Below are 26,557 nucleotides of genomic sequence, written 5' to 3' on the forward strand. Positions count from 1 at the left end.
CTCCCCCCCAGGTGCCCCCGATGCGCGGATGTAGGTATCCAAACGCAGGGGGCGCCTTTTGCTATTAGATATATATATATATATAAAAGAATAAGGGTAAAAACTGCATCAGAGCCCCATGAAAACTGAAATTTTCATTGACAACTTAGCTTTCTCTATTTAGATAGCAAAACTTAAGGTAAACATGCAAAGATAGCATTGGGTACATCAGCTTGTAGTTTTCTCTCCACTATTGGGTGTACTTGAATTTTGCTTATACAAAACTAAGGGATATATAACTTTGAAATTCCATAAATGTTTCAAATATTGCAATTTTATATGCTAAGTTGAGTTATACATTATGCATTTCATGTTGTTAGAAAGTAAAATTAGGTTTGATAGGACAGTAAGAATTGCATATATTTTGATTGTTCCTCAAATGTCCATGTTTTCAAAAAAAAAGAAGAAAAAAAAAGGTGTGTGTGCCCCCCCCCCCCCCCAACGACTTAAAAATTTTTTGAAATTTTTATTTGTGTGGGTCAGTGGGATTGAGCGGAAGGGAGGCAGGAGATTGTGAGGAGGAAGTTGCTGCTTGGCACTCACTACTTCAGTGCCTGCCTCAAACAGTCTGACAGGCCTTGTTACCTTCCTCTTACCCGTGCACAGCCACTGCCTTTCGGCATAGCAGCTCCTTGGCATGCCAAGTCTTCCAGAGAAGTGGGAAAGGGGCATTAGTGTGACCTGGCTCTTTCATGCTGTGTGACTGAGCAGGTCAGTGAGAGTGACTGGAGCTAGGCAGGAGGGTGGAAGGAGCAGGCGGGGGGAGCCCGTTCTTGTTACTAAAGACTCCTTGATGCCCTCTTCACCCCAGGCTGCAGACATTCCTGTGCAGCTGCAAACCACGTATGAAGGTTTCTGTGTACTCACTTGCTAAAGATATCCTTGGCACTTGACAATGGGTGGGTGGGGGGACTTGAAAAGTAGTTAAAGTTAAAAACCCTGACAGTATCTCTGAAGACAGAGTAATGACTTTCTGGAAATGGAACCAGAGCTTACAAAAGAATAGGAACTAATCTGTTCCCTTAAACTTAGTGTTACCTGTTGGAAGAATTCATACTCCCTAATCACTTGAAGAGCCTTGTATGGAGTATGTGTGTGTGTGTGTGTGTGTGTGTGTGTGTGTGTTGTTGTTGTTCAGTCGCACAGTCGTGTCCGACTCTTCGCGACCCCATGGACCAGATCACGCCAGGTCTTCCTGTCTTCCGCCGTCCTCTGAAGTCTGCTCAATTTCATGTTTGTTGCATCTATGACACTGTCTAACCATCTCATCCTTTGCCGTCCCCGTCTTCTTTGACCTTCAATCTTTCCCAGCATCAGGGTCTTCTGCAGTGAGTGCTCCCTTCTCATTTGGTGGCCAAAGTATTTGAGCTTCACTTTCATTATCTGGCCTTCCAGGGAACAGTCAGGGTTGATTTCTTTTAGGATTGACTGATTTGATCTTTTTACAGTCCAAGGGACTCTCAACAGTCTCAAGAGTCTTCTCCAGCACCATAATTCAGAAGAATCTATTCTTTGGCGCTCGGCCTTCCTTATAGTCCAACTCTCGCAGCCATACCTGACTACTGGGAATACCATTGGTTTGACCATGCGGACTTTTGTTGGCAGGGTGATGTCTCTACTTTTTATCATGCTGTTTAGGTTCGCCATCGCTTTCCTCCCAAGGAGCAGGCGTCTTTTAATTTCATGGCTGCAGTCACAGTCTGCGGTGATCTGGGATCCCAGGAACGTGAAGTCTGTCACCACTTCCACGACTTCCCCTTCTATTTGCCAAGGAGTGATGGGGCCGGATGCCATGATCTTAGTTTTTTTGATGTTGAGCTTCAAGCCCACTTTTGCGCTCTCCTCTTTTACCCTGAGCAAGAGGCTCTTGAGGTCCTCTTCACTTTCTGCCATCAGAGTGGTATCGTCTGCATATCTGAGGTTGTTGATCTTTTCCCCAGCAATCTTAATTCCCGCTTGTGATTCATCTAGGCCAGCATTTCGCATGATGTACTCTGCATATATATAGGACATTAGAAGCCCTCCCACTGTTGACCCCCCCCCCCAAGCCCCAAGATGTCAGAGCATCCCTTGCCCCAGAGCCCCTATCTATACCTTGTGGCTAATAACCACTGATGGACCTCTGCTCCATATGCTTATCTAATTCCCTCTTGAAGCCGTCCATGCTTGTAGCTGCTGCCACCTCCTGTGGCAGTGAATTCCAAGTGTTAATCACTCTTTGGGTGAAGAAGTACCCATCCTTGCCGTACTCCTTTTCCTATGCTAAACCAATCAGTTGTTCCATATCCGGTTCTAACTGTCGCTTCTTGACCCTTATACAGGTTTCTCAAGAGACATGTGAGGTGGTCTGGTACTCCCATCTCTTTAAGGACCTGCCATAGTTTGTTGTGATCCACACAGTCAAAGGCTTTAGCATAGTCAATGAAGCAGAAGTAGATCTTTTTCTGGTACTCTCTTGTATGGAGCCTTGTATGGAGTATATATATATATGTGTGTGTGTGTGTGTGTGTGTGTGTGTGTACCTTGTATATATCTTCAGAAGGCAGCCATGTCGGTCTGCAGCAGAACAGCTAGATTTGAGTCCAGCAGCACCTTAGAGACCAACCAGAGTTTCAAGGTATTCAGGTTTTGAGGGTCAAAAGCTCCCTTCGTCAGACGTGGAGTGTGTCTGACAAAGGTAGCTTTGTGTTTATATATATCTAGCTGAACTCCTTCCTTGGGCCTGATATACAGGAACGGCTTCTTTTTGGAAGACTGTGTTGTGTGTTGTATCTGTCCATGGCTGCTCTGCAGGAGTGTGAGATTTGGTGGCAGGTGCATCCTGGTAAAACCAGCTCTCCTTTGAAATAATAGAGTTCCTGGCCACCGGGCAGATTCAGAAATGTGCCGTCAGCGCCAGCCATAATCTGCGTCTCAAGGCAGTGACCTTGAATTACAGGAAGATAGCTTTAAAAAGTGAGTTCCTGTCCATGGGGTAGGTTCTGAAATGTGCAGTCAGCGCCAGCTGAAATCTCTGCATCTCAGGGCAGTGACGAATTACAGGAAGATAGCTAAGAAATCCTTAAAAAACAAAATGAAGTGATGAATGGTTTCCAGTGCTTGGCAGTTTCTGTTCCATTCCCTATTGCTAACAGAAGCAGGAAAAAATGTATCCCTCTTCTGAGCTTTCTATTGTAGCCAGTATTCAAAATAAATAAATCTGTCTTTCTTTTTCCCAGATATGCAGCAACACGAATGTGCCATGAGTTGGAAGGCCCATGATGGAGAGGTTTACTCTGTTGAATTCAGCTATGATGAGAATGCTGTTTACAGCATTGGAGAAGATGGGAAGGTATGCTGTGGGAGAGAGTCCCTGGGAACTGGGTATTGCAGTACGGATGTCATGCAGAAGTGACTTAGTGGAATACTGTGGCTTCATGAGCTCCAATGGGAAAGTGGTTGGGTGGGCCCCAAAGAAAGGTGCTGATGGCCTGAGTGAAAGGGAGGGGGAAATATCCACTGGATGCATTTCTCTGACATTGTGTGAGTTGTTCTTGCTTCTGTCACTATCAGTGTCCCTACAGAACAGGACAAAGGCCATGTGTATTTCTTTTGCATCTGACCAGAATCTTTCCATCTCCCCCATTGTACCCAGTTTATCCAGTGGAATATTCACAAAAGTGGTTCCAAAGTCTCCGAATACGGCCTCCCCAGAGACGCCACCGGCCCTTTTGTGTTGTCTGGCTACAGCGGCTACAAGCAAGTTCAGGTCCCACATGGGAGGCTCTTTGCATTTGACTCCGAGGGAAACTACATGCTGACCTGTTCTTCTTCTGGGGGGGTCATCTACAAGGTAACAGAGGCTGGAGAAAGTGATCCAGAAGTACCATAGCATATGCAAGCTCAGCCGTTTTGAAGAGAGGCTGAAGTTAAAGGGCAGGCATATTGGCTATGTTCTCTACAAGCGTGTGCCAAATTGTGGCTTCCCCTGCTTCAACAGAGCTGGGTTTCCTCCCCATTTTTTGCATACTGTATGTCATTTGTGAGCCTCATGATGATACTAATGTCTTTTCTCAAGTGTGGTAGATAACAGTTTTATTTATATTTATTTATTTATTATTTAGATTTCTATCCCGCCCTCCCCACAGGCTCAAGGCGGCTAACAGGGCATAATGCCAGATAAAACAATAAAACAATATAAAATGTTAAATTACACATAGACAATTAACGAACAGTTAAATAACATCCTAAAACAATTTTGGTGCTCCTCTATTCGATTCCAGATGTTAAGATTTTTAAGAGCAAGATGGCGTTCTCAGTAACGTAGCTAGACAACTACGGCAGTGCATATCCCACTGCCCTACCGTCCCCTAAAAGACGTCCCGTTCCCTCCAATGATGCCCACATCAGGATGGCAATATGCGGAAATCATAGGGCGTTGGTGGAACAGTGATGGTGGCAGCTCCTATTCAAAAGCCTGGCGGAAGAGCTCCGTCTTGCAGGCCCTGCGGAACTGTACTAGGTCCCGCAGAGCCCGGATCTCATCTGGGAGCTCATTCCACCAGATAGTCCAAGGGTCTGACTCAGGCTAAGTCAGCTTCATGTGTGTTTACTGTCTCCCACTCCTCTAGTCAAAACAAGGCTCGATGGTGCTGTATTTCTGAATGTATAGGCAATTTCTGCAGGGGGGGAAAGGGTTCCTCACTTTGTATTTTCTTTTCTCTTGCAGCTGAATAGCAATGAGAAGGTGCTGGAAAGCTGCCTCTCCCTGGGAGGACACAGAGCCCCAGTGGTCACGGTGGACTGGTGCACAGCTATGGATTGCGGAACCTGCCTCACTGCCTCCATGGATGGGAAAATCAAACTAACCACTTTACTGGCGCAGAAGTCTTAAACAGAACTGTGGCGATGGGAAAACCTTTTTTTTTTTGAGATCAGTATTAACCATTTAGACCCAAGCTACACTGGGGAGGAGAGAACTATGACCACTTCTCTTAGCGTTACGTTCTCCTCTAGGTTAGCAATGTCTTGCCAGCTGATGCCAAACCACTGCCAGTTAGGACACTTCAAGTTGCAGCAGCTGCCCTAAACTAATTATGCTCTTAGCAGATGTGCACTGATATCCAAGCCCCTTCCAGGGAGGACCCGCCCCTTCTCTTCCTGGGCATCCCAGCAGCAGACAGCCATAAATCTCCAGGATTGTGCCAGGGTGGGAGGCAGACTGCTGAGAAGAACTGGCTGTGCAAATCCTAACAGTATTCTGCTTCTGCATTTCTTAGTAAAAGATGTTCAAATTGCATTTGTGTTGTGTGTGTGTGTGTGTGTGTGTGTTGCTTCTGTAGCTTTAGGAAACAGTTTGTCTGGGGGCTCTGATGAATAGCCCATTGTTTCACTTCCATCTACTGAGGAAATTCTGAAGGCTTGTGACTTCTCCAGAGGCAATTTGTTGCCTTTGTATGTGACATGTAGCAACTGCAAAGGCAGGGTGAAAATGCTCCGTTGCTCTATGGTTGTGCATATGTTAGGAACCCCTTAGAGTTTACAGAAATCATAATCCAGTTCCAGTGACCTGATTTCCTTCTTTGTCAAGTGGATCTTCCATCCTGCAATAGCAAGCAGGCTGCCTCTGTTGTGGGACTACTACCTGAATTTAGTTCTCTCTAGCAAATAAAATTAAGAAGTCCAAATGCGGGGGTGGGGGGGATTGTATTAGCCAGGTCTTTTTAAAAAAGCAATTTATTCTTTTGAAAGGTAACAGTGTGTATGCAGTGTAAAACAGCCAAAGGTCACTTCCATTGCTCTAAGTAAACCTAGTCCATAAAGAAAGTACCTATGGGTAGCCATGTTAATATGTAGAAACCATGTACCAGTGGAACCTTGGAGACTAACAATAACAGTCTCTGTAACGTATTCCCCACCCCCACCCCTGGCCAGTGTGGTGTAAGAGCAATGGACTCTAATCTGGAGAACCGGGTTTGATTCTCCACTCCTCTACATGAAGCCTGCTGGGTGACCTTGGGCCAGTCACAGTTCCCTCAGAACTCTCTCAGCACCACCTACCTCAAAAGATGCCTGTTGTGGGAAGAGGAAAGGAAGGAAATTTTAAGCTGCTTTGAGACTCCTTAAAGTAGACAAAATCAGGGTATAAATACCAACTCTTCCCTTCCTGTTGTGAATATAAAGGCATTATTCTGGTGGACATACACTCCTAAATATCTGATAGTGAACTCTGACACAGAAATTTGTACTGGAACAAGTGGAGACCAGCAAGAAACTTGAATGGCAGTTTATTCTATTCCCCCCACCTTTGCTTCCTTCCCTCTCCCATATCCCCTCTCTCACTCTTTCTCCCTTCTGCCACCCCTTTTCTTTCTCTCCATGTAACTTTCTCTTTCTGCCCCCTCATCACTCTTTTTCTTTATGCCTGCCCACTTCATCACTCTTTCTGCCCCATCACTCTCCCAGCCTCTCACCTGCATTATATCTAGCTGAGACCTCTCGCTTCCCCAAACCCTGTCGTCCTCAGACTTCACAATAAAATCTCTAGAAATTTCCCAACCTGGAGCTGGCAACCCTTGTCAGGCCTGCCCCCAAAGGCCAAAATAGGCCTGGCAAGGGTGCTGCCCCTTTCCTCTGCTTTTTACTGACAGAACCAAGCTTGGGATACGGTGGTTACCTAGCAACAGCCACTGAGGGAATCTGTTTTTTAAAGCTACAGACTTTTTAAAAAAATCATGTTTAGATTTCACATTTTTCTGCAAACAGCCTTTTTCAGGTTTGCAGAAAGATCTGTCTTGCCCCATTCACAGCTCCAGTCACTAGATTTAAGTTTCTGAAGATATTCTGACTTTGCTATTAGAATATAAGATACAGATTGTCAGTCAGTCCAGTCACTAGATTTAAGTTTCTGAAGATATTCTGACTTTGCTATTAGAATATAAGATACAGATTGTCAGTCTTTTAAGGTATCGCTAGACTCCTGTCTTGTCCTCCTAGTAAAGCAGTTTGTCTCAAAATCCCTTTTATCTAAGAATACAGTTTCAAGGGCATGCTTGCACTACTACTGAGATTTGTTAGCTCAGTTAATTCCTATAGTTAAGGCCAGAAGTGAACAAGGCAGCCCTTTGAAATGGTAAGATTTGCAGTTTGCAAATTTGCTGCATTATTACAAAAATATCCAGTAAAGGGAGTAGCTGTGAACAACAAAGTGTGTATCTAGGTTTGCAGGCATGTTTTTAGGATAGGGAACACTTTCATGGGCTAGATTCACAGGGAGATATTAAGGTAACAGTCTCAGCAGCCAGCAAACAGCGTTATTCATTGAAAAGTGCATATGTAGTCTAATATGCCTGAGATGGCTTACAGTAATTTAATTACAGTAACAAACTATAAACAGCAAGTAGCTAAAACACATGAAAAGACAGACCCATAAATCACTCTGTAAACCACAGTTGTTGCCTCAGTAGTGATTTCCACATTAAGATTATTCATATGAGTAGGGGCAAATAGAATGAAATGAACAGGAGTGATTTACTCACCAGGGTATATTGGCAGTATGCACAGAATAAAGCTCTTGACAATTGCACAGTGATTACACTATTGTGACCACACTCCCCCCCCCCCCCCCTTTAAAAAAAACCTCTGGCTTGATGAAGAGTTCTGTGGAGCTCATAATCTTGTACAATGGTGTAGTATTTTGCCCCTCATATAACGATGTTACACATGACTTTTACTTTTGAAATTTTGCTATGGACCAACAGGGCTACCTACATTTTTTTTCTGTCTACTGTTGGAATCCCGGGACTTAGTTGTTAAAGAAAGGGATATTTTGACGAAATGAAAAAGATCCTGGGAAGACGCTAGAGAACATTATTATGATTTTGCCTCAGTTCCTCACTTGCTCCATCAACGAAACTTAACCTACATCGTGTTGCTCTAAAGGCTACTCGTTGTTTCTCTTTGCTTTTGGCCTTTTCGCTTCCTACAGTCCTCCGCTCTACCAGCTGAGCTCTCGAAGGGGCATACCTTCGCTTTTGGCCTCTTGAAGGGAGTGGCTTCAGCGAGATACTTGCGTTCAGCAATTTTTAATTTTTTAAAGTTTATTTGTTTGCTTCTTGTTTCCAGGAGAGTTTAAGCGACTCGACGACCGCACTGGCAGCCGCAGAGCGAGTCGATTGGGGGGCGAGGGATTCGTTTCTATTGTCCCTTTGAAGCTTCGCCGCCAGCCAATGGAGACAGGGCGAGGTGGAGCCAGTTGTTTTCCATGCACGGAAGGAGGCTGCTCTTAGCGAACATGGCTCCGCTTCTCTTCCGGGTTGTGCTTTCTCTGCAGGAGCTCTGAGCCGAGCGTTTGCGGGGCTGAAGCTTAGTCTCTTAGTCTCTTTCTCTCTCTGTGTGCGTGTCCGTGGTGGGGGTTTTGAGGCGAAAGGCCTTTCTGCCGCCCAAGTTCGCGGTCTCCTGCAAGGGAACTAGCGGGCGGGTGCCGCGGCTCTTGATGCCCGGGCGAAGTAAGTAACCCCCGAGAGGCTCCGTCTTAAGGTTTTTGTCGCGACGAGGTGTCTTGCTTGGCAAGAGCTGGAGCGCGTGCCGCTCCAGGGTATAAGGATGGTTTCGGTAGATCAGCCTAAAATCCACCTGATGTTGCCCTCCAGGAAAGCTGCACAAGCCGAGCGTCTCAAACAGTCAAACAAGCTAGACAAAAATGACTGCTTTCTTGTTCGGGTTCATGCTCCCTCCCGCAGGTGCCCTGTATTTTTAAATGCTTCCTGACCAGCAGAAATTCTCAGATAGTGGTGAGAGGTTGTTGGATTTCTTTCTCCGAGTTCTTAAAGGAGCAAGAACATATCATGAGAGGAGGGAGGCAGGAAGTGTTGCATCAGTGCTTAGTTCTCGTGGCCTTTTCTTAGACGCCCAGGGAAATGCTGATCACCACTTTGGGGTCAGGAAGCGGGTTTTCTCCAGGCCAGTTTGGTCGGGGATCCTGGAGGTTTTTTGTCATCTTCAGGGCATGGAACAGGGTCACTGGGTGTGTGTGTGTGGCGGGGAGGTATTTGTGAATGTCCTGCACTACACAGGGGGTTGGACTAGATGACCCTGGAAATCCCATACAATTATGATTCTATAACTTACATAAACGCTGTTTCATTACAGCGCTTTGAAAGCATCATAGGTTGTACTCAAGAGAGTAAACAAGCTACACAGACACACATCTTACCTCTGCTTCTGCAGTAAAACCACAGCCGCAGTCTATAATCACTGAAAGCTAAGCAGCCTACCCCACCCCCCCACATACTTCTAGTGTGTATATGAGTTTACCCCTTTCTTGTGGATTGGTCTGTGCTCATTGCCACTTCTGCATTCTGCACTGAAACATGGATTCAAATCTCTGCTCTAGCAATACATGTATTCTAAGACAGCAGGACAATTCTTTCCCAGCTCACTCGGATTGTGAATATGAAAGGGAATTAAGAATATGTGAAGATGCAACCAGTCCCTGCCCTGTGATATGCCCAATTAGTAATAATATAATAATATACTTTATTGTAATTGTACATAATACAATGAAATTAAAGATGCAATCATTTCGGTGAACCATACTCATATACACTCACACAACCATTCACAACCATCTGCATTCCCAGCATTAGAAGCTCCTGCCGGCTGTAGATACTATTCGTCAAGCAGCGTGTAGTAACTCAAACAAAAACAGCCATACAAAACACCGAAAGAGAGAGCACAAAGCCATGGCTGCACCTAGAGCAATCCTGCCAAACTATCTTAAAATTACCCTTGTTTATTTTTTCTTGAATGGGAGATGGAAACTTCTGAAGTAGGAAAGAAGCGGGTCCTCCCAGCATGGATGACACAGAGCACAGCTGAGCCTGCGCGAAAGTGGGCAGAAGTGAGGAGAAAAAGAAGGAAAAAAGTTTGGCCAAGGTAAGGGTAATTCATTTAAGCTGTTCAGCCCTGCTGCTTGCATGTAGGCTTGAAAAATACAGTCTGCAATGAACTATTGTGTGAGGACAGTTGCTACTTAACCTTCCTAGTGTCCTCTGAACGGTGGAGCTCCAGATGGGTGGGAGTGACGTAACATCAGGGAACTTTTGGAAAAGGCAAGCTTTAGAGCAGGATGGAATAGTAGTGAAGAAAACTGGTTATTTCCATCCTCAACAGGTCTGGGAAGTATTCCCTCACCTGAAGCAAAGGTATGGCTTTTCAGGCACTACCAGAAGACTATACCCATCCCCTGGCAATGGGTACACTAAACAGAATCAGGGGGGGAAAGGTGCCGACTAGTGTTAGAGGTTAGGTGCCCTTTTGAATCATATTGACGGGTTGTGGGTCAGTGCTTGTAATTCATGACATTTTTGATGATTTCCAGTGCCATCCTAAGCAATTACTAAGCCCACTGACCTGGAAGGGTATAATTCTGCCTAGGATGGCATTGTTGATCTCATTTTGACCACTAAGGTCGTAATTGTGTTTCCTCCTGTTTTCATTAATTATCCCCCCCACCAGTTACTGTCTTAAAATACATGATGATAAAAGATAATGTTTGTTATATGCTGCTGGTTTTGAACTTAATCTCAGTACCTTCACTCTTTCCAGTACAGCGTAGGTCATCTCAGACAGTGAAAACAGCAAATTTCCCTCCTTCCTCATCGCAGGGCTGGTGTACAGTTGTGGATGTTTGGCTATGGAAAGCAGGTTTTGGAGCCTAAGCAGGTGAAATCAGGGTTGTGTGCCGGATGTTCTTTGCCCTAGTTTCAGGGCCAGGAAAAATGATCGGAAGTGGATTTTTGTTGTGCAGAAGGTTCAATACAGTGGAGCATGGAAGAATAATAGGCGACAGGAATGGAGCCCTAGTTAAGGACAGAGTTGGAAGGCACTAAAAATAATGAATAAATCTATTTCAGCTGATCTTTACCTTTCTTTCCAAGCACTAGTTACAGTGATTGTATCTGACTAGGAGGGATAAAGGAGGGAATATGGGAAATTCGACATTCTCCTACTTGCTGTTTTCTGCCTGCAGCAGCCAAATTTTCCCTCACTCATCATGTACTCCGGGCTTCACCATGTGATTTTTCTCTCTGCAGGACTGAAACTGTCTATTGTATGAATGAAGCAGAGCTGGTAGATGCAGCTCTTTGCATTCTGGCTGGGGTGAGCATCTATTTGTTTCATTCTTAGTCCTCCTTTCTCCACAGTGGGGACTCAAAGCGGCTTACACCATTCTCATTCTGTCGCAGTGCTGACTCCTGGCTACTTGCTTCCCCCCCCCTATCTCCCTGTGGTGGCTACTGTTTGTCTGGAAGTTCCTTTTGCTGTTCCACCGCTCTGTTGCCAAATACAGTGTGTTTCCCCCAGCCACCGAGGGAATTTTTAAAATGGTAACCAGTATGGTGGATGTCACTCTCTCAGCTGTCTCACCTTTCACAATGTGCAATTATATCTCCTACCATTTCCTGGCTGGACGGAGCAAATGAGAAATGCCATTATTTAACATGCATGTGTGTGTTTACTTTATTAGAAATGCAAGGGCAGGGAAGTGGGGGTCACATCATCTGAGGATGAAGCCCAAGCGCCCCAGCAAGTACTGCCAGATCCTCCGTGGACTTCAGTGAGTGGAAGTGATGGCGCAGGAGCCCAGAGCCCTGGGACAGGATCCAAGACTCCAAACAAGTTGGAAGCTTCGGCCTACAATGAAAAAACTAAATCAGATGACGATGACGCTTTAAAATATGTCAGGGAGATTTTCTTTACGTAATTTCCAAGCTTAACACATTTCTCTGGCAATTAAGGGTGTTCTGAGACATGAGGGCCATCTTGGGGCTACAGCACGATGTCATAACCATATATCTTTCCAGGTTCTCTGAGCATGCTGCTTATTTGGATTTTAATAACTGAACTGTATTACTAAAGAGTAAGGACAACAGATGTTTCTTACATGCAGTCTTGCTTGTGTTGCATTGTGAGAAAGAGCTGTAAGTTTTTGCTCAAGGTCCCATCTCAAGCTGCCCCGCTTCAAGCCAGAGTCTGTGTTGCAGCCAAACGCTCAGCGTGTCGCTCTCCAGCTCCTCAGTGTACAGCATCTCTCTGACAATCTTGGGGCTCCCCTGGCCCCGTTTCCCCACCTGCCCTGCTCCCAGCTCCACTTATCCTACTAGGCCCTTCTGCCTTCATTCTAGGCATGCCAGACCCCAGCCTCAAAAGCAGGCTGTTCCTTGAAGGGCTCTGGAGTGGAAGGAAATCCAACAGTTATGGCTTTCATCCTGTTGCAGAAAGCAATTTCTCCCCAGCGTGATAATTATTTTAAAATTATAAGTTTCTCATGTGATTTGGCAACTTAATTTTTTTTTTTTTTTAATAGTTTTTTATTAAAGTATAAGTAGTGGTACATCCAACACCCGTGATCCCCATAAACCCACCATACTGCACATTAAAATGATCCTTAAAGCTTAACAAAAATCTATATATATCAATTATGATTACAATCAAATTATCTTGTATGTTCTTATACATTCTTATCGATCCAATCATAAACATTTGACCACATAGCTGAAAATACAGAGTTTTTCCTTCCGTGGAGTTTTTGTGTTAGATTGTCCATTTCTATCACCTCAATTGCTTTGTTTATAAAATCTAGTCTATCCGGAATTTCATCTCTTTTCCAGTAACTGGCTAATACGATTCTAGCTGCTGCTAACAAATTTGTCAGGACGTGTTTATCTTTTTTTTCCCAACTCTCGGGTAGAATATTTAATAAAAATATTTCAGGGTCCAGTGTTATTTGCAACTTTGTTGCCTGGGTGATCACCTGATGTACCTCTTTCCAGTATTTCTTTACCGCATCGCAGGACCACCAAACATGGAAAAACGACCCAATTTGTGCTTTACATTTCCAGCATTTATTGTTACTACCGGGGTAAAATTTGGCCAATCTAGCAGGGGTTAAGTACCAGCGATGACAGATCTTAAACAGGTTTTCTTTTAGTGATACCGCCTTTAGTTGTCTCATATTTTTCCATATCCCATCCCATTTTCGTGGGTCAATTATTTTCCCTATATTATTATTCCATTTTGTCAGGGGTGTTTTCTTATTTTTATCTTGTGGTCTATTTTCTAATAGAAAGGCGTATATTTTGCCTATCATTTTTACTTCTGGACCCAATAAAATTTTATCTAGTACTGTAAAGTTTTTATTTATCCCTGTTTGAATATCTTTGTTATATTTAGATGTTAATTGGATTCTTTCCCACCATGTTAGTTTGACCTGTTGGGCTTGCAAGGCCTCCTGTGATTTTAGTTGATTATTCTTGTTTAGTAAGACTTCGTAACTTAAAGTTCGGGTTTCCGTCATCAAAGTTGGTAATGAGATAGCCTCCAGGGGGGCAACCCATCTTGGTTTTTTGTCATAGTAGTTAGTTTTAATTTCCTTCCATATTTTTATTAAACAGACTCTGATTCGGTGTTGACAAAAGTAGGAATGTTTTTCTGTTCCTACGCTTAAAAAATAGTGCCACCCTGCCATTAGGTTGTGGCCTTCTAGGCTTAAAATCCTCTGATTTCTGAGCAAAATCCATTCACGTAACCATGTCAGTGCCGCGGCCTGATAGTATAGTCGCCAATTCGGCACTGCCAATCCGCCCTTCTTTGTTTTTTCTTGTAAAGAATAAATCTTTATTCTGGGTTTTTTCCCCCCCCAAATAAAATCTGATGTTAACTTATCCATAATTTTTATAAACTTGTAATTATTGAGTACTGGGATGTTTTGAAACAGGAATAGTATCCTGGGAAGTATAGCCATTTTAATCACTGCCACTTTCCCCATAAGAGACAATTGAAGCTTGGACCAATTTTCTAAATCCTTTTTAACCTGTATCAAGAGCGTATCGTAATTACCTGGTATCAATGTACTTGTTCTATTCGTAATGTTTATCCCAAGATATTTCACGTTCTTTTCTAAACCAAAATCGGTTATTTCTTGCAGTTTTCTCTCTAGGGCTGGGCCACAATTTTTCGTTAGTATTTTTGTCTTGGTCTTATTTATTTTCAGGCCCGATAAATGCCCAAAATCATGCATCACCTCTAGCAGGGGTGGGACAGATTGCAACAGTAGAAGGCCGAGTGCTTTTCCCTGGGCATAATGTGTTTTTTATTGTTTATTTATTTATTTTTTAACCAAAGAACAGGAAATGTGCTGGGGGTTGTGTGTCAATGTCTGATAACCTTTGTTCAGTAAATTGACTAGCTATTGCAACCACTCACAGCTAGAATTAAAGATAATGTTCTTTAATATTTACATAAGGTGCTGATTTTTTAAAAAAATGCAACAAAAATAAATGGTTTTAATAAATGTTGAGGTACTTGAATATTTTATGTGGATTAAATGTGGATCTGTATCCAGCGAAGTGGACCTTGATGTTAAAGTACTTTGATCAGGTGAACTGCATACACTTATGATAAACATATGATAACCAGAAACCAAGCTTGTCATTCTTTTTATCTGTTAAAAAACACTTCACTATTGACTTCCGGTTTTGGCGCTTTAAACGATGGTGTGTGCCATGAATCAGGGATTAGGAGGGAGCGTGATTGTGCACACTCCCCCATGGAGCCTATAGACAATGGGCTTCTAGCCAGGGGGCTTCGGAGAGCCCTACCTCCAGCCGGCAGCCGGTACAGGGGGGCTACTTTCTGCCCTGAAGGTCCTGCCCTGATTCCCAGTACTGGATTAGAAGCGACCACTGGGACAAGCATTTGGAGGTTTAGCGATTTTCTCTGCCTGGAGTGATCCCAGGGGCCGTCTTAGGACCTGGTGGATCGATTCAAGGATTGATGAGTGAGTTGCCGTTGAAACGAGACACTAAAGCCTAGAAGTGAAGTCCCTCTACTATAAGCGTATAAATGGAGGGGGGAGGGGACGCCCTATCTCCCAACGTTTTAAGCAAATGCGAAAGCAAGGATGGAGGGACTGATCAAATTGTGGCGATGGACTGTATCGGAGAGTTTTTCTGAAAGAAAGCTGAGCATTTAAACAGACCTTCGAGACTTCGGCATTCTTTCTCGGCTGATGTAAACATCCCCAAAAGATGGCGACGAGAGGCGAAGAGGGAGGCGGGATCAATGTTCAGGAAGGAGAACAGTGGAAAGTTAGGTCATAGACTTTGTCTTTAAAGTGAATTGTGGGCCCTCTGGTGGCTAAAGCGAGAAGCGACCTGGGTCTGTACTAAAAGCAGCTACACTTTTAAAGGGACAGTACATTGATCATAGAGACGTATGAATGGTAAGGAGACTAAAGTTTAGTTCTTTGTGGCTGGATTGGCAAACTGATCGAAAAGCGGTTTTCTGGAGTAAAGGGCTCGCTACCCCAACTTTACAAGATCTGCTTGCTAAGAGAAAGGTTGGAATCTCCAATGAGCGTGTTGTTAATGCAACAAAAGGAAAGGCTCTTTTGATCTACGACGTTTAAGGAAGTGAAGATGTCCCTGGAAAAAAGAAACTTGGTTTATATCATGAATGGACAGATCCGGACTTATAAAAACTAAAAGATAATTGAAGAAAGAAGATACACCGAAGACGGAAGAAGAAAAACGTGTTGTAATGTTCTTACTGAGGGAACATTGTTTTTAAAGATCTTGCCTATGGGGGGGGGAAGTAAAGCGTGGAGATGCTAATTTTTTCTTAAGGGCTGTGATTATGTGTGTTATAGCTTTGGAATTACTCTCTGTTCAGTCAGATAAGCTGGTTTTGTCAGCAGAAGCAATGATTGGTGGGCACTCTTCATGTTTGAAAGTAACTGTATAAGAGTAATAACTATGTTTTAAGCATTGTAAAACCTCCATTCTTGGGTTTTTAGTTAGGTTCTTTTTACTTTCTCCTATAGATGGTAGATTCTCCCTCCCCAATTTCTGTTGTAGTTTTATAGAAATGCAAATAAAAAATTCCCCTTCGGGGGGCCAAAAAAACCAACCAACCAAAACACTTCCCTATTTTGCATGCTAATTTAACATGCCAACTAGTATATATACAAGTATGATCTGTAATTCCATTTCATCATCTGATGAAGTGTGCGTGCACACAAGAGCTCAAGCGAATAAAACCTTGTTGGTCTTAAAAGGTACCACTGGTCACTCTGTTTCATTGTTTCAGACCAACATGGCTGCCCACTTTGATGCATACACCTATGACAGTGCCGAGATATATTACAGTCAAGAGTTTTGTTGCAATCTTACTTGGAAACAGGAAATAATGGGTGTGGGAAATTCCTGGTCACTAGTTAATGCTAGTCCTGCTAACTTTGGCACAGTAAAATTGCTACATTGCTGAAAATATTTTTGAGCTTCAAAATGAAGCCTATAGTGCCTTTTGTAGGAACAGCATACTACATTCTATGGCAACGATAAGTACGTCTTATGAGAAGCGTGAACAGTATTTGGAAGGCTGTAACCCTGCTGTCGGTGGTGCTGTGTTTTTTAAACTGTTTTGGCTGTAGATACATTTCAGTACATGCAGGTGCATAATTTCAGCAACATCCTTGACTGTGATGCAACTCTTGTGCTACATTTTGTTGATCTGGCATAGAATGACTAGCCTGTAAAGAGTAGGGTATCTGCAGTTAGTCTGCTTAGAACCCTGATTCTAGCAAAACATTAAAGTATTATTTGTCAGGGAGCAGCTGTGCTTTGTGGATACACTTTGTCCCAGTAAGACTATCATTTAATGTGTGTTGCCATATTCAATGTAACATGAGGACATCTGTGCAGAAGGGAAGTATTTAACCTGTGCTGCTTCTCCCATCCTATGAAAAGCTGTACCTAGCAAACAGATCAGGACCCCTGGAAGCTTATATTTTGAGCCTTGTATTTTTTTAAAAAAAATGCTTTTCTTCAACTTGATGAGGCCCCTCCTAGGCTGTTATTAGTGTAAGAAAATAATATTTAAACAAGTTGTATGGATGCTCTTGCTAGGTGAAATGAGAAATGTTGTGATGTAGACGCTGAGACGTTTCCTATTCACTATCTTGCACATTGCAGAGTATTGTAGGTTGAGTCAGGAATACCCACCCTGTGGAAGAGAAGTGATTCCCATACACACGTTTTCCAACTTGGATCAGGACTGCGGTGTGCATGTGGTGAAGGGACTTATGCTTTGCACCAGCACTGTTTTCATGAGCTGAAACAGTGGGTTCATCCAACAGGTAAAAGTCTCCCCACCCCAATTTTCTGGAACTGTTTCAGTTTGGGGAAACAATATGCGTGGGGTACAGTGGGGTGGGAGACTGAAGCCTGATGCTGTGGACCTGATCCTAATTATGTACCATATGCATGGAAATTGAAGAGAACCTACAACTCAGTTATGCTGGGGTAAGACCCCAGACACATCCTATGTACATGTATCATGCCACCTCAAAATGCTACAGAAATGCTTCCATCTAAAATCTAAAAAGCCAAACACATCACATCAGGTAGTGATGAACAAGGCTTTTATTTGAACATTGCTGTTGGGATAACAAAAAGGTTTTGTTTTGTATCGGCACAAATAGGTGAAAATGTGACCAGGCCACTTATATTCATAAACTTTATTGCGTTAGCTCATTGCCTTAGCAAACAACAACAGGAAAGAGCTACAATACAAACAATCTCCATGCAAATTAAAACCTTTTATGTAACCTTTTATTGAAACAGATTAATCTAAAGATGAAATATATTGCTTTGTTTCAAATTGTCAGCAAGCACCAAGGAAAAGAAAAACTTCCTCCCTTATGTAGTAATGTAGTTACTCATTAGCATGTAGATAAATCAAGGTGGTAGCATTATCAGTTACCACAGCGAACTCAGCTATATGCTTGGAACACAGTTGTGTTTGTTTTCTTTAAAGGAAAGTCTTAACAACCAGTCATAACCAGTTCCTCATTGGGCCTGAGAGGGAACGGTCCTGTCCATGTTTGCATCTTGTCACCTTCTTTCTTGAACATCTTTTCTAGCCTGCAATGGGGCTCGTCTGCGTGCCATAATCCGGGGGTCTTTTCCTAGTCCCGATTCCATTTGTTGTATGGTGGGAATGAACAGAAACACCAGCCCTTTCCCCCTATAAAATGTTGAACAGGCACCCCAACTAACTGAAAGCCACAGCAAAGCCAGTGGACCAAACTGCAGCTCACTGTAGCATTCTTTTTGGTTTAAAAATCAGAGAATGACACCACCACAACCACCTCAATTTAAAACAGTATGCATTATGGCAATGACTCGTTAAGTACGGAAGTAATAGAATACTGTGCTGCTTAACCTATAGCCTCATCCTTTTCAAATTAACTGCGATGTTAGTAGTTTTGTAGCACAAAAGGAGCCTAACAAATGTGTTTGCCCAGCCATAGAGAAATCCCCTCCGCAGAGCTCTTATTAGAAGAGACCGTTGCAGTCTCTTCCTAGCAGCCAAAAAGGTGGCTTCTGCCATTTGTTACCTTCCCTCACACCCCATCAGAAACAAGACAAAAGCATGCTAGAGGAGGGGGTGGGGGAGATGATACTGATCTCAATAGCAGACTTTTTGGTCCCCTCTAGTAAAAGCTTGTCATTTCTGGTGACTCCTGAAAGTGCATGAATTGAATACTTCCAAGAAAATGCCAAAGCAGTTAACTGTTATCAATTTTAAAAGAATGTGCTAAAGTTTTCTGAGAAAGGTATATTTCCCATTCCACTTACAGCCCAACAAATCAAGCAATTTTTCAGCCCCAGAATAGCAGACAGAAGGTCATACGCTGGAGTACGACCTCTCTCTCCTGATGTGCTCCTCTTATACAGTCACAGTCCCTCACACTCTGCTCATCTGGTGCACAGACGGACAACCTTGGCACCTGCTTATCCTGCCCATCGTGGTGTCTGCTGTGCCAAACAGAAGAGTCTGCAACCCAGTTTGTTTCCTCCCTGACACTTACAAGGCAGCTGTGTGTCCCCCAAAGCCCGCTGTGAGAGGGAGGGTGTAGGAAATGATTAACGCTCATATGTAATTGCAGATCGCTATGTCCCCGTGCAAACTGTGTCTAAATCCTGGCTTCTGCTTCATAGGAGCTACTTTAGAAAAGCCAAGTGTCGAAGTGATTATCTTGCAGAATCAACATAGGCCCAGAGCAACACAACATCTAACCTGACTCAGTGGAATATGGACTGACCTGCAGGTGTTGTTCAAAAGGCACTTTAAACATGTATTGCCTGGTACTTAACCATACTTATGGGATGCTCTTTACAGGAAAGAACTGTCCCGGGGGACGCGCATCTTTGAGCTGTGCCAGGTACGTGGCAATAGTGATCATGTGGAGCAAGAGCAAGGCATGAGCCCCAGCTAAGGCTACAAAAACCCCTCCAAGCTCAGAGATCTGAACCCACCTCTCAGTCTGGAAGAGAAACAAACTGAGACCAGCGGGCAAACTCAGAGCACCAACGGCCAACAGAATACAGGCTAGTTTCCATCCATCTTTGTCTTTTAAGCACAGGGCCTGCAAGATGGTAGTGGCAACATAGAGGCACAATACTGGTGTGGAATAGACACAGATCCTGGACAAGACCAGTGCCACTTTGTTGATGCCCATCTTTTCTAAGTCCTTGATCAGAAGGCAATCCAGTTCTTCTGCTTCCTCGTTCCACAGGCAGATGTTGTAGAAGCCAATTCTCTTGGTCGGAAGGCTGACAATAATTCCAGCTTCCCAGATGAGAGCATAAAACAGCAAAGCAATGTAACCAGTCACCAGGAAGAGATTACTCAAATATATCAGATACCGACAGTATCTCTTCCACCCTAGCCCTATGTTGGAATTAGTGATGGCTCTCATCTGCTTTTTCATCTTGAAAGTCACCTGCTAGGATGAAGAGAAGACCAGCTTCAGGTATATTCCAAAACAGTTTGAATCAATAGGTTGTCAAAGGCTTTCACAGCCAGAGTTCATTAGTTGTAGATTTTCTGGGCTGTATGGCTGTGGCCTTGGCATTGTAGTACCTGACGTTTTGCCAGTGACTGGCATCCTCAGAGGTATAACACAGAAAGATGGAGGTACTACAGGTACTACAATGCCAAGACCACGGTCATACAGCCTGGAAAATCTACAACAACTAATAAAGTTTGAATCAAGTTGGCAAGACACAGGAGAAGGAGAGTTTCTGTTCACAACTATTCTCAGTCAGCTTTGCTTAGGGAAACTAAGTGGAAACAGTTGCTCAACCCAGAGCAGATGGATGCACCTGTGTTAGAGAGGAGTATATCCAACCATATGACAGTAGAGAGTGCTATGCCATTAACATGTTGATCGTGTGGTCAAGTGGTTAAGACGCTGAACTGCAGACCGGAAGGTCGGTAGTTCAGCAGTTGGCCCCAGCTCCTGCCAACCTAGCAGTTCGAAAGCAAGAAATTGCAAGTAAATAAATAGGGACCGCTTCGGTGGGAAGGTGACAGCGTTCCGTGCACCTTGGCGTCTAGACATGCCGGCCACATGACCATGGAAACGTCTCTGGACAGTGCTGGCTCCTCGGCTTGGAAACGGAGATGAGCACCGCATCCCTAGAGTCGGATTCGACTGGCTTTCGAGCAAGGGAAACCTTTGCCTTTACCTAGCATGGGGCGGTATTCTTTGCAACTGATGTTAAAATGGACCCAAAAATGGTGAGATCATCAGGAGTGGGGAGTTAGGTTATCATCAATATTGATGTCACAGTCAGGACCTAATAAGGTAACAATACTCATGTAACCACATTCCATAAATCCACAAAGGATGGGACAGCAGAGAGAAAGATCTCATTTTCCCAGCAACAAAATTATTACTGTTGGAATGGAAGGAGGGGAGATGAGACTGCTGACAAATACAAGCACTCTCTTAAGAATAGATGTGTGACTCCTATTTGAAACTTTTATTTTCGTTTTTTCATATTTATACAATCTCTTACATATTTTATTCCTCTATACATTGGAGTCTATAATTCCCACTTTAACTTGATCCAATCATACAGACGCTTCCATCTTTCCACAAAAATATCATTGTCTTTCCCTTGGAGTATTAGACTTAATTTATCCATCTCCGCCATTTCCAATAGCCTACATGCTATTTCATCCCGTGTAGGTAGTTGGTCTTGTTTCCAATATTTAGCAAGCAAAATTCTTTCTTTGTTTTCTTTTTTTTTGACACTTTTATCGTGTGACTCCTATTTGGAAAGCTCTTAATTGCCAAATCACATTTCCTGTAAGGAAGAGTTCTTTCAACTATAATAGTTCTTTCACTTTCTGTTAGAACAAGCACGAAGGGTGCTTCAACCTGCTTTACGAGTGCAGGAGAAAAAGATGAGAATAAGGCTGAGGAATGGACAGCATCACTTTAGACTGCAGGTGGGGGGCTGTGAGAGGTTCGAATTTTGGAATACTTCCCCTACATAAACAGCTCCCCACAAAACATAAATCAACCATAGCAAGTAAAGAGAGAGCACAGAAGCTTTATTCCTGCTAAGTTTTCTATTTGCATGGAGGGGTTTTTTTAAAAAATGAAGAGGACATTAAAGCTGCAATTTATCTATCTCCTCATGACTCTGGCATCTCATTTTTAGTTAACCCACCACAGATACTGGAGATTACACGAACAGTTAAAATCACATTTAGATCAGATCTACAGACTCGTACCTTTAATGGAAGATTCTCTTGCTGTAGGTCCAAAGTTGGTTTCAAAGTGATGGCCCACTTTCTTTCTTAGTGCATCTGTTTCCTTTGCAGTGTGCTTTCTTTGCTATAAAGTCAGGCTAAAGGTACAAGGGGGGGGAATTAACACTCTAAATCAAGTTTCACTGTGGAGGAGACATTCACCCACCCCATAGCACAAGTCAGAAACTTGAGATAACATGTTAAGGACACAGACTTCCAAAAAGGAAATGTTTCCATAGCTGAGTAAATATTGTATAAATATTATACCTATTTTAGCTAGCTGGTTTCTCAGTAATAAAGGCGCTCCAAGTAACGATCTTGCAAATAGATACAAAATGCTAATAAAAAAGAAGGTATGCACCCAGTGCTGAACAAGGCTTTAGCTACACATTGTTGGATTTTGCACTGTCAGTGTGATGTGGGAGTCATCTGCAACTGGATTTTGTTGGGTGGACAAGACAAAGAAGAGTTATAGCACACCATGATATCCAGCAATGCATGGACTCTTCCCTACATGACTATGAAAGGGGATTATGCAGATTCTCAGGAGCATGGAGCTTTCAATGGCTACTACTAGCCATCATAGCTCAATGGAAGCTTTCTGCTCAGAGACAGTCTCTCTCTCTCAGTAGCAGACACAGGAGAGCTGTTGCTACCATATCTGGCTTGGGCCCCCCCTAAGAACTTAGGCTGGCCACTGTTTTCTAGAACAGGTGGACCCTGGTTTATTTTTGTGTTCTGCAGGGTCCCTGTGACTTACTCTAGTGTGCTCATGGTTACAGATATAATAATAAGATCTTTTTGTTCTGGTCGCGGGGGGGGGGGCGGGAATAATAAAGGGGAAAATTGATGCATTTGATGTTTGGCTATGTTATGTAAACTTGAGGAGAAGGATTGTGAATGAACAGGAAATGTTAAACATCAATACAAATAAAAAATTATTACAAAAAAAAATGGAAATCAAGTTAAACCTGATAGCATTGAAGACAGAAAACTGTTCAATAGAGTTTTACTGTCACAGACATTACAGCATATTTGGGACTAAATCATGCACAATCCTTGAAAAAACACGGGTTGCACTTACCTGTAACCTTTGTTCTTCGAGTGGACTTCTGCGCAGGCACACATGGGGACTGCGCTTCCACAGGCCAACCACCCGGAGGAGCTAGCAAGCTCAAAAAACTTCTTACATCCTGAGAGTGCTAGTTTTTCCATAACAACAGTGGCTTTTCTCACCCAAAAGTCATCTAGTCCAACCCCTAGTCCAGGGTCATCTAGTCCAACCTCTGGACAATGTAGGGAATTCACAAATACCTCCACCCCACACCCCCAGTGACCGCTGTTCCACACCCAGAAGATGACAAAAAACCTCCAGGATCCCTGGCCAAACCAACCTGGAGAAAAATTGCTTCCTGGCCCCAAAATGGGGGGCGTGTAAGAAAGGGCCACAAGAACTAAGTACTGATGCAACCCTTCTTGCCCTTCCTTCTCATGATCTGCCTGAGTTCACACAATCAGTATTGCTGTCAGATGGCCATGTAGTTTGTCTGAAAACCTCCAAAGAAGGAGAGCCCACCACCTCCCAAGGAAGCCTGTTCCACTGAGGAACTGCTCTAACTATCAGGAAGTTCTTCCTAATGTTTAGCCAAAAACTCTTCCGATTTAATTTCAACCCGTTGGATCTGGTCCGACCTTCTGGGGCATAATATACAGCAACAAATTTGGATTGCACGTATAGTAACTGCTTAAATTTTATTAATCTCACTATAAACCAGGGCACCTTCCTTTTATTTTCTAGTTTTCTCTTTTGTCCTACTGTCCTTTTTTGAGTTCTACTGACTGAAGGACTTTGGTGTTTTTTCATTACTTCCTCTGTTTTGTTTTAAGATATTGATATCAATAATTCCATGAGCCCCATCAGTACTATCACTAGCTCTGCAATTCTGAACTTTAACCATTGAGTTTATTTGAATATCATCTTTTTCAGTGTGTGTTTCCTCTTCACCGCGTATGTGTGCCCTCATGGTTTGTTTGTTTTTTAAATCTTCTCGTCTGTTTCTGTATTAATTGGTCTCTGCACCTCTCTCGGACTGCCATACCCTTCCTCAAATTCCAGGCTAGATATTACTGTTTCCCAGTCTTGAACTCGTAAGTAGGACCATTTTAAAGCTCTCGCTTCTGCTGCCCATTCCCTTTTAACTGCCCAGCACTGGGAAACAGCATGCGGGTACCATTTCCATGATCGGGTCTCCTGACACTCCTGGCACTTGCACATTCTGAGAGAGGGGGCTCTTACACCCTTTTTCACTGTCTGGAAACCAAGGGTGTTTCTCCACTACTGCTAATACTTTATGGTAAGTTTTCCATCGCAAATCCCACAAACTGTAGGGAACGGCTCTATCTTCAAAAGTGGATAGAGGAAACCGTTGATCTCTCACGTATGGTGACGAAGTCATTTCCCCCCTCAATCATAACTATCCAGCAAAATTTCTTTTAATAATTCCTAACACAGTTTCATACCTGATTTTACTTAAGATTCAGTCCCATTTCAATGTATCCTTGAACTTTTCCGTTTTTATTTTTAGAGTTTGAATACACCCCGCAGCTTCCCTCATATATAAAGACAGGGGGTCTTTTAAATTTTTTGTAAGCCTATAAGTTGCTTTTTGTTCTTGCCATCATATTCTGCCCCAGTTTGTATTGGACCATTCTGACCCAAAACTTAACCAAGGATATAAATTTAACTGTTTTTGGCTCATTCCCCTTTCCACTTCTGACCAAGGTGTCCAGTTATAATGGCAAAATAGTACCATAAACTATCGTTCTAAATGGGGTAGAGCAAGCCTCCCTTTCTTTAAAGATCTATATATACATTACTACCCTTGGCAAAGGAAACTTTTCTGTCCATTCCTAGCTAGGGATTACAAAGTAGGGTTGCTAGATCCAGGTTGGGAAACTCTTGGATCTTTGAGGCTGAAGCCTGGAGCTCAGTGGACTACAATGCCATAGAGTCCACCCTCCAAAGCATCCGTTTTCTCCAGGAAAACTAATCTCTTTAGTCTGGAGATGAACTGTGATTGGGTGTGTGTGTGTCCCCCAGATCCCCACTGGAGGCATCACCATTCCAAAGTAGTGTGAACTTAGATTCCTTCAGTGGGCTGAAGTTAAATCCGTCGGCACACAGTTAAGTAGTCGTTTATTACGTTATGGACCAGCCGAAGAAAACAGACATACTGGCAAACACCGTTCGAGAGTGAAAACGCCTTCCACCCCACGCCGTGTTTTCAGTCTTTCTCGTAAGAGCTCCCCAATGAATCCTGCAGAATCCCTTTCGACTAAAGGATTCGGCTGCCACCTTAAAACCTCAGCAAGCTGGCAAAGACCGCTTTGCAAATCAAAAGGCTAATGGTCTAAGTGTGAGAAAATTGGTGCTCTGTTTTTTGTACAACTATACAACGCGTCCTGCCGTTATATTGTTTTCTGCTGTGTTTTGCGTCGTGCTTTTGAGACCACCAAACTAGATGCCAGAATATTCATTTAATGAATAAACAGAACAAAATCTGATCTCACACCAACGTTGTGAAACTCCCGAGACAAACAATGGTGGGAGGGAGGGGGGCGCGAGGGAGAGACGGGAACTGCCGAGGCATCAGGAACGCGATTGCACTGCAAGCTCCTATCAAATTACCGAGCGTAAAGCCAGCAAACTGAACAGCCGTCAATCCATGCTTTTAAATGCCCCAACCCTCCTTGCTTATTCAAAAGGCATAAAAATATTTTCTTTCAATATTAACACAGCGACAAGAGCAGTTCAAGAATAAACAGTAAGAATATTTACCTGCTTTCTGGCCCCGACGAAAATACTAAAGCGTCCCCACTGCTTCAGCCCTCTCCTTTCCTCTAACCCTGAGTTTCTTCGTGGGAAATGCTTTGCCTCCTGGCCCGATCACGTGCAGCACTCCCGGGTCACGCCTCCCAACCGAATGTCCCTTTCATTTTCGGTTTCCCATATTTACAGACAGCCGCAAGTGGCTTCCCCAGTTGACGTCTTAGGACACATGATTGATCCAGAGACGGTGTCGTCTTTCGTCCTTGACACTCCTGCCTTACCTGTAGGCGTTTCTGTCCATTTGAAGGTTTTCTAGTATATTTGCCAACTCTGGGTTGGAAAATTCCTAGAGATTTTGAGGGTAGAGCCTGGGAATTGCAGGGTTTGGGTAGTGGGGGTACCTCATCTCCCTTATAAATAAAAGCCAAATGGTGGTGGCACTTCTCTAGAACATTCCACATGCTCCAAAATCAGTCCTCTCTCTGATGTCATTCAGAGGGTCTCCCTATCCACTGGCTGCTTTGCCTGAGTCCTGCCTCCAACATTTTAAACAGTTTGCTGTTCTTCTCCCCACCCATAGCCAGTCAGAACACAGAGGTCATTTCCATATGCAGCCTCATTGGCCTTTGCCTCGGAACACAGAGGTCATTTGCATATGCAACTTGATTGGCTTTTGCCTCTAACAATTCTAAACAGTTTGCTATTCTGAGGTAGAATGTGTCCAATCTCCAGGTGAGGGCTGGAGATCCCTCAGAATTACAACTGCTTTCCAGATGGCAGAGATCAGTTCCCCTGGAGAAAATGGTGGGCTCTGTATCCTTATATGCTGCTGAGGTGGCCCCTTATGACAGCCAATGTGATGGTAGAAGCCAGGGCTTCAGAGCAGAGGAGAGGTTGCAGGTGTGTGGGGGGTGGAAAGCTGAAGAGTGAGGGGAAAATAAAGGTAGGTTGATGATTGGCTGGTAAGAAGATTAGCTGGTAAGGGTTGCCAACTCCAGGTGGGAAATTCCTGGAGATGTGAGGGATGGAGCCTGG

The 26,557-nt window shown here is 43.5% G+C and overlaps 3 protein-coding genes across 4 annotated transcripts in view; 2 read left to right on the top strand and 1 right to left on the bottom strand.

Annotated features, from left to right (window-relative positions):
- The window catches only part of WDR91 (WD repeat domain 91), a 29,649-nt gene extending 24,394 nt beyond the window's left edge, over positions 1-5,255 (top strand). The window contains exons 13-15 of the mRNA XM_015421310.1: positions 3,258-3,370; positions 3,674-3,871; positions 4,748-5,255. Of these exons, the coding sequence (XP_015276796.1) occupies positions 3,258-3,370; positions 3,674-3,871; positions 4,748-4,912 (476 nt within the window). The 3' untranslated portion in view covers positions 4,913-5,255. The remainder of the gene's footprint in view (positions 1-3,257; positions 3,371-3,673; positions 3,872-4,747) is intronic.
- Positions 5,256-8,305: 3,050 nt separating this feature from the next.
- On the top strand, positions 8,306-13,158 carry LOC107118911 (chromosome unknown open reading frame, human C7orf49). The gene is made up of 4 exons (XM_015421313.1): positions 8,306-8,525; positions 9,833-9,954; positions 11,115-11,181; positions 11,549-13,158. The coding sequence occupies exons 2-4, from the start codon at positions 9,833-9,835 to the stop codon at positions 11,783-11,785; spliced, it is 426 nt and encodes a 141-aa protein (XP_015276799.1). The 5' UTR covers positions 8,306-8,525; the 3' UTR covers positions 11,786-13,158.
- A 4,365-nt stretch (positions 13,159-17,523) lies between these two features.
- On the bottom strand, positions 17,524-25,587 carry TMEM140 (transmembrane protein 140). Of its 2 annotated transcripts, none has more exons than XM_015421312.1 (3): positions 25,532-25,587; positions 21,676-21,791; positions 17,524-19,870 (listed from the first exon to the last, which is right to left on the bottom strand). In XM_015421312.1, the coding sequence occupies exon 3, from the start codon at positions 19,856-19,858 to the stop codon at positions 19,247-19,249; it is 612 nt and encodes a 203-aa protein (XP_015276798.1). In that variant the 5' UTR covers positions 19,859-19,870; positions 21,676-21,791; positions 25,532-25,587; the 3' UTR covers positions 17,524-19,246. The 2 variants fall into 2 exon arrangements, with proteins under 2 accessions (XP_015276798.1, XP_015276797.1); XM_015421311.1 differs by having other exon boundaries at positions 17,524-19,873.
- Between the last annotated feature and the right edge of the window lie 970 nt (positions 25,588-26,557).

This window comes from Gekko japonicus, unplaced genomic scaffold (assembly GCF_001447785.1).
Source record: "Gekko japonicus isolate JY-2015 unplaced genomic scaffold, Gekko_japonicus_V1.1 scaffold443, whole genome shotgun sequence".
NCBI lineage: Eukaryota > Metazoa > Chordata > Lepidosauria > Squamata > Gekkonidae > Gekko > Gekko japonicus.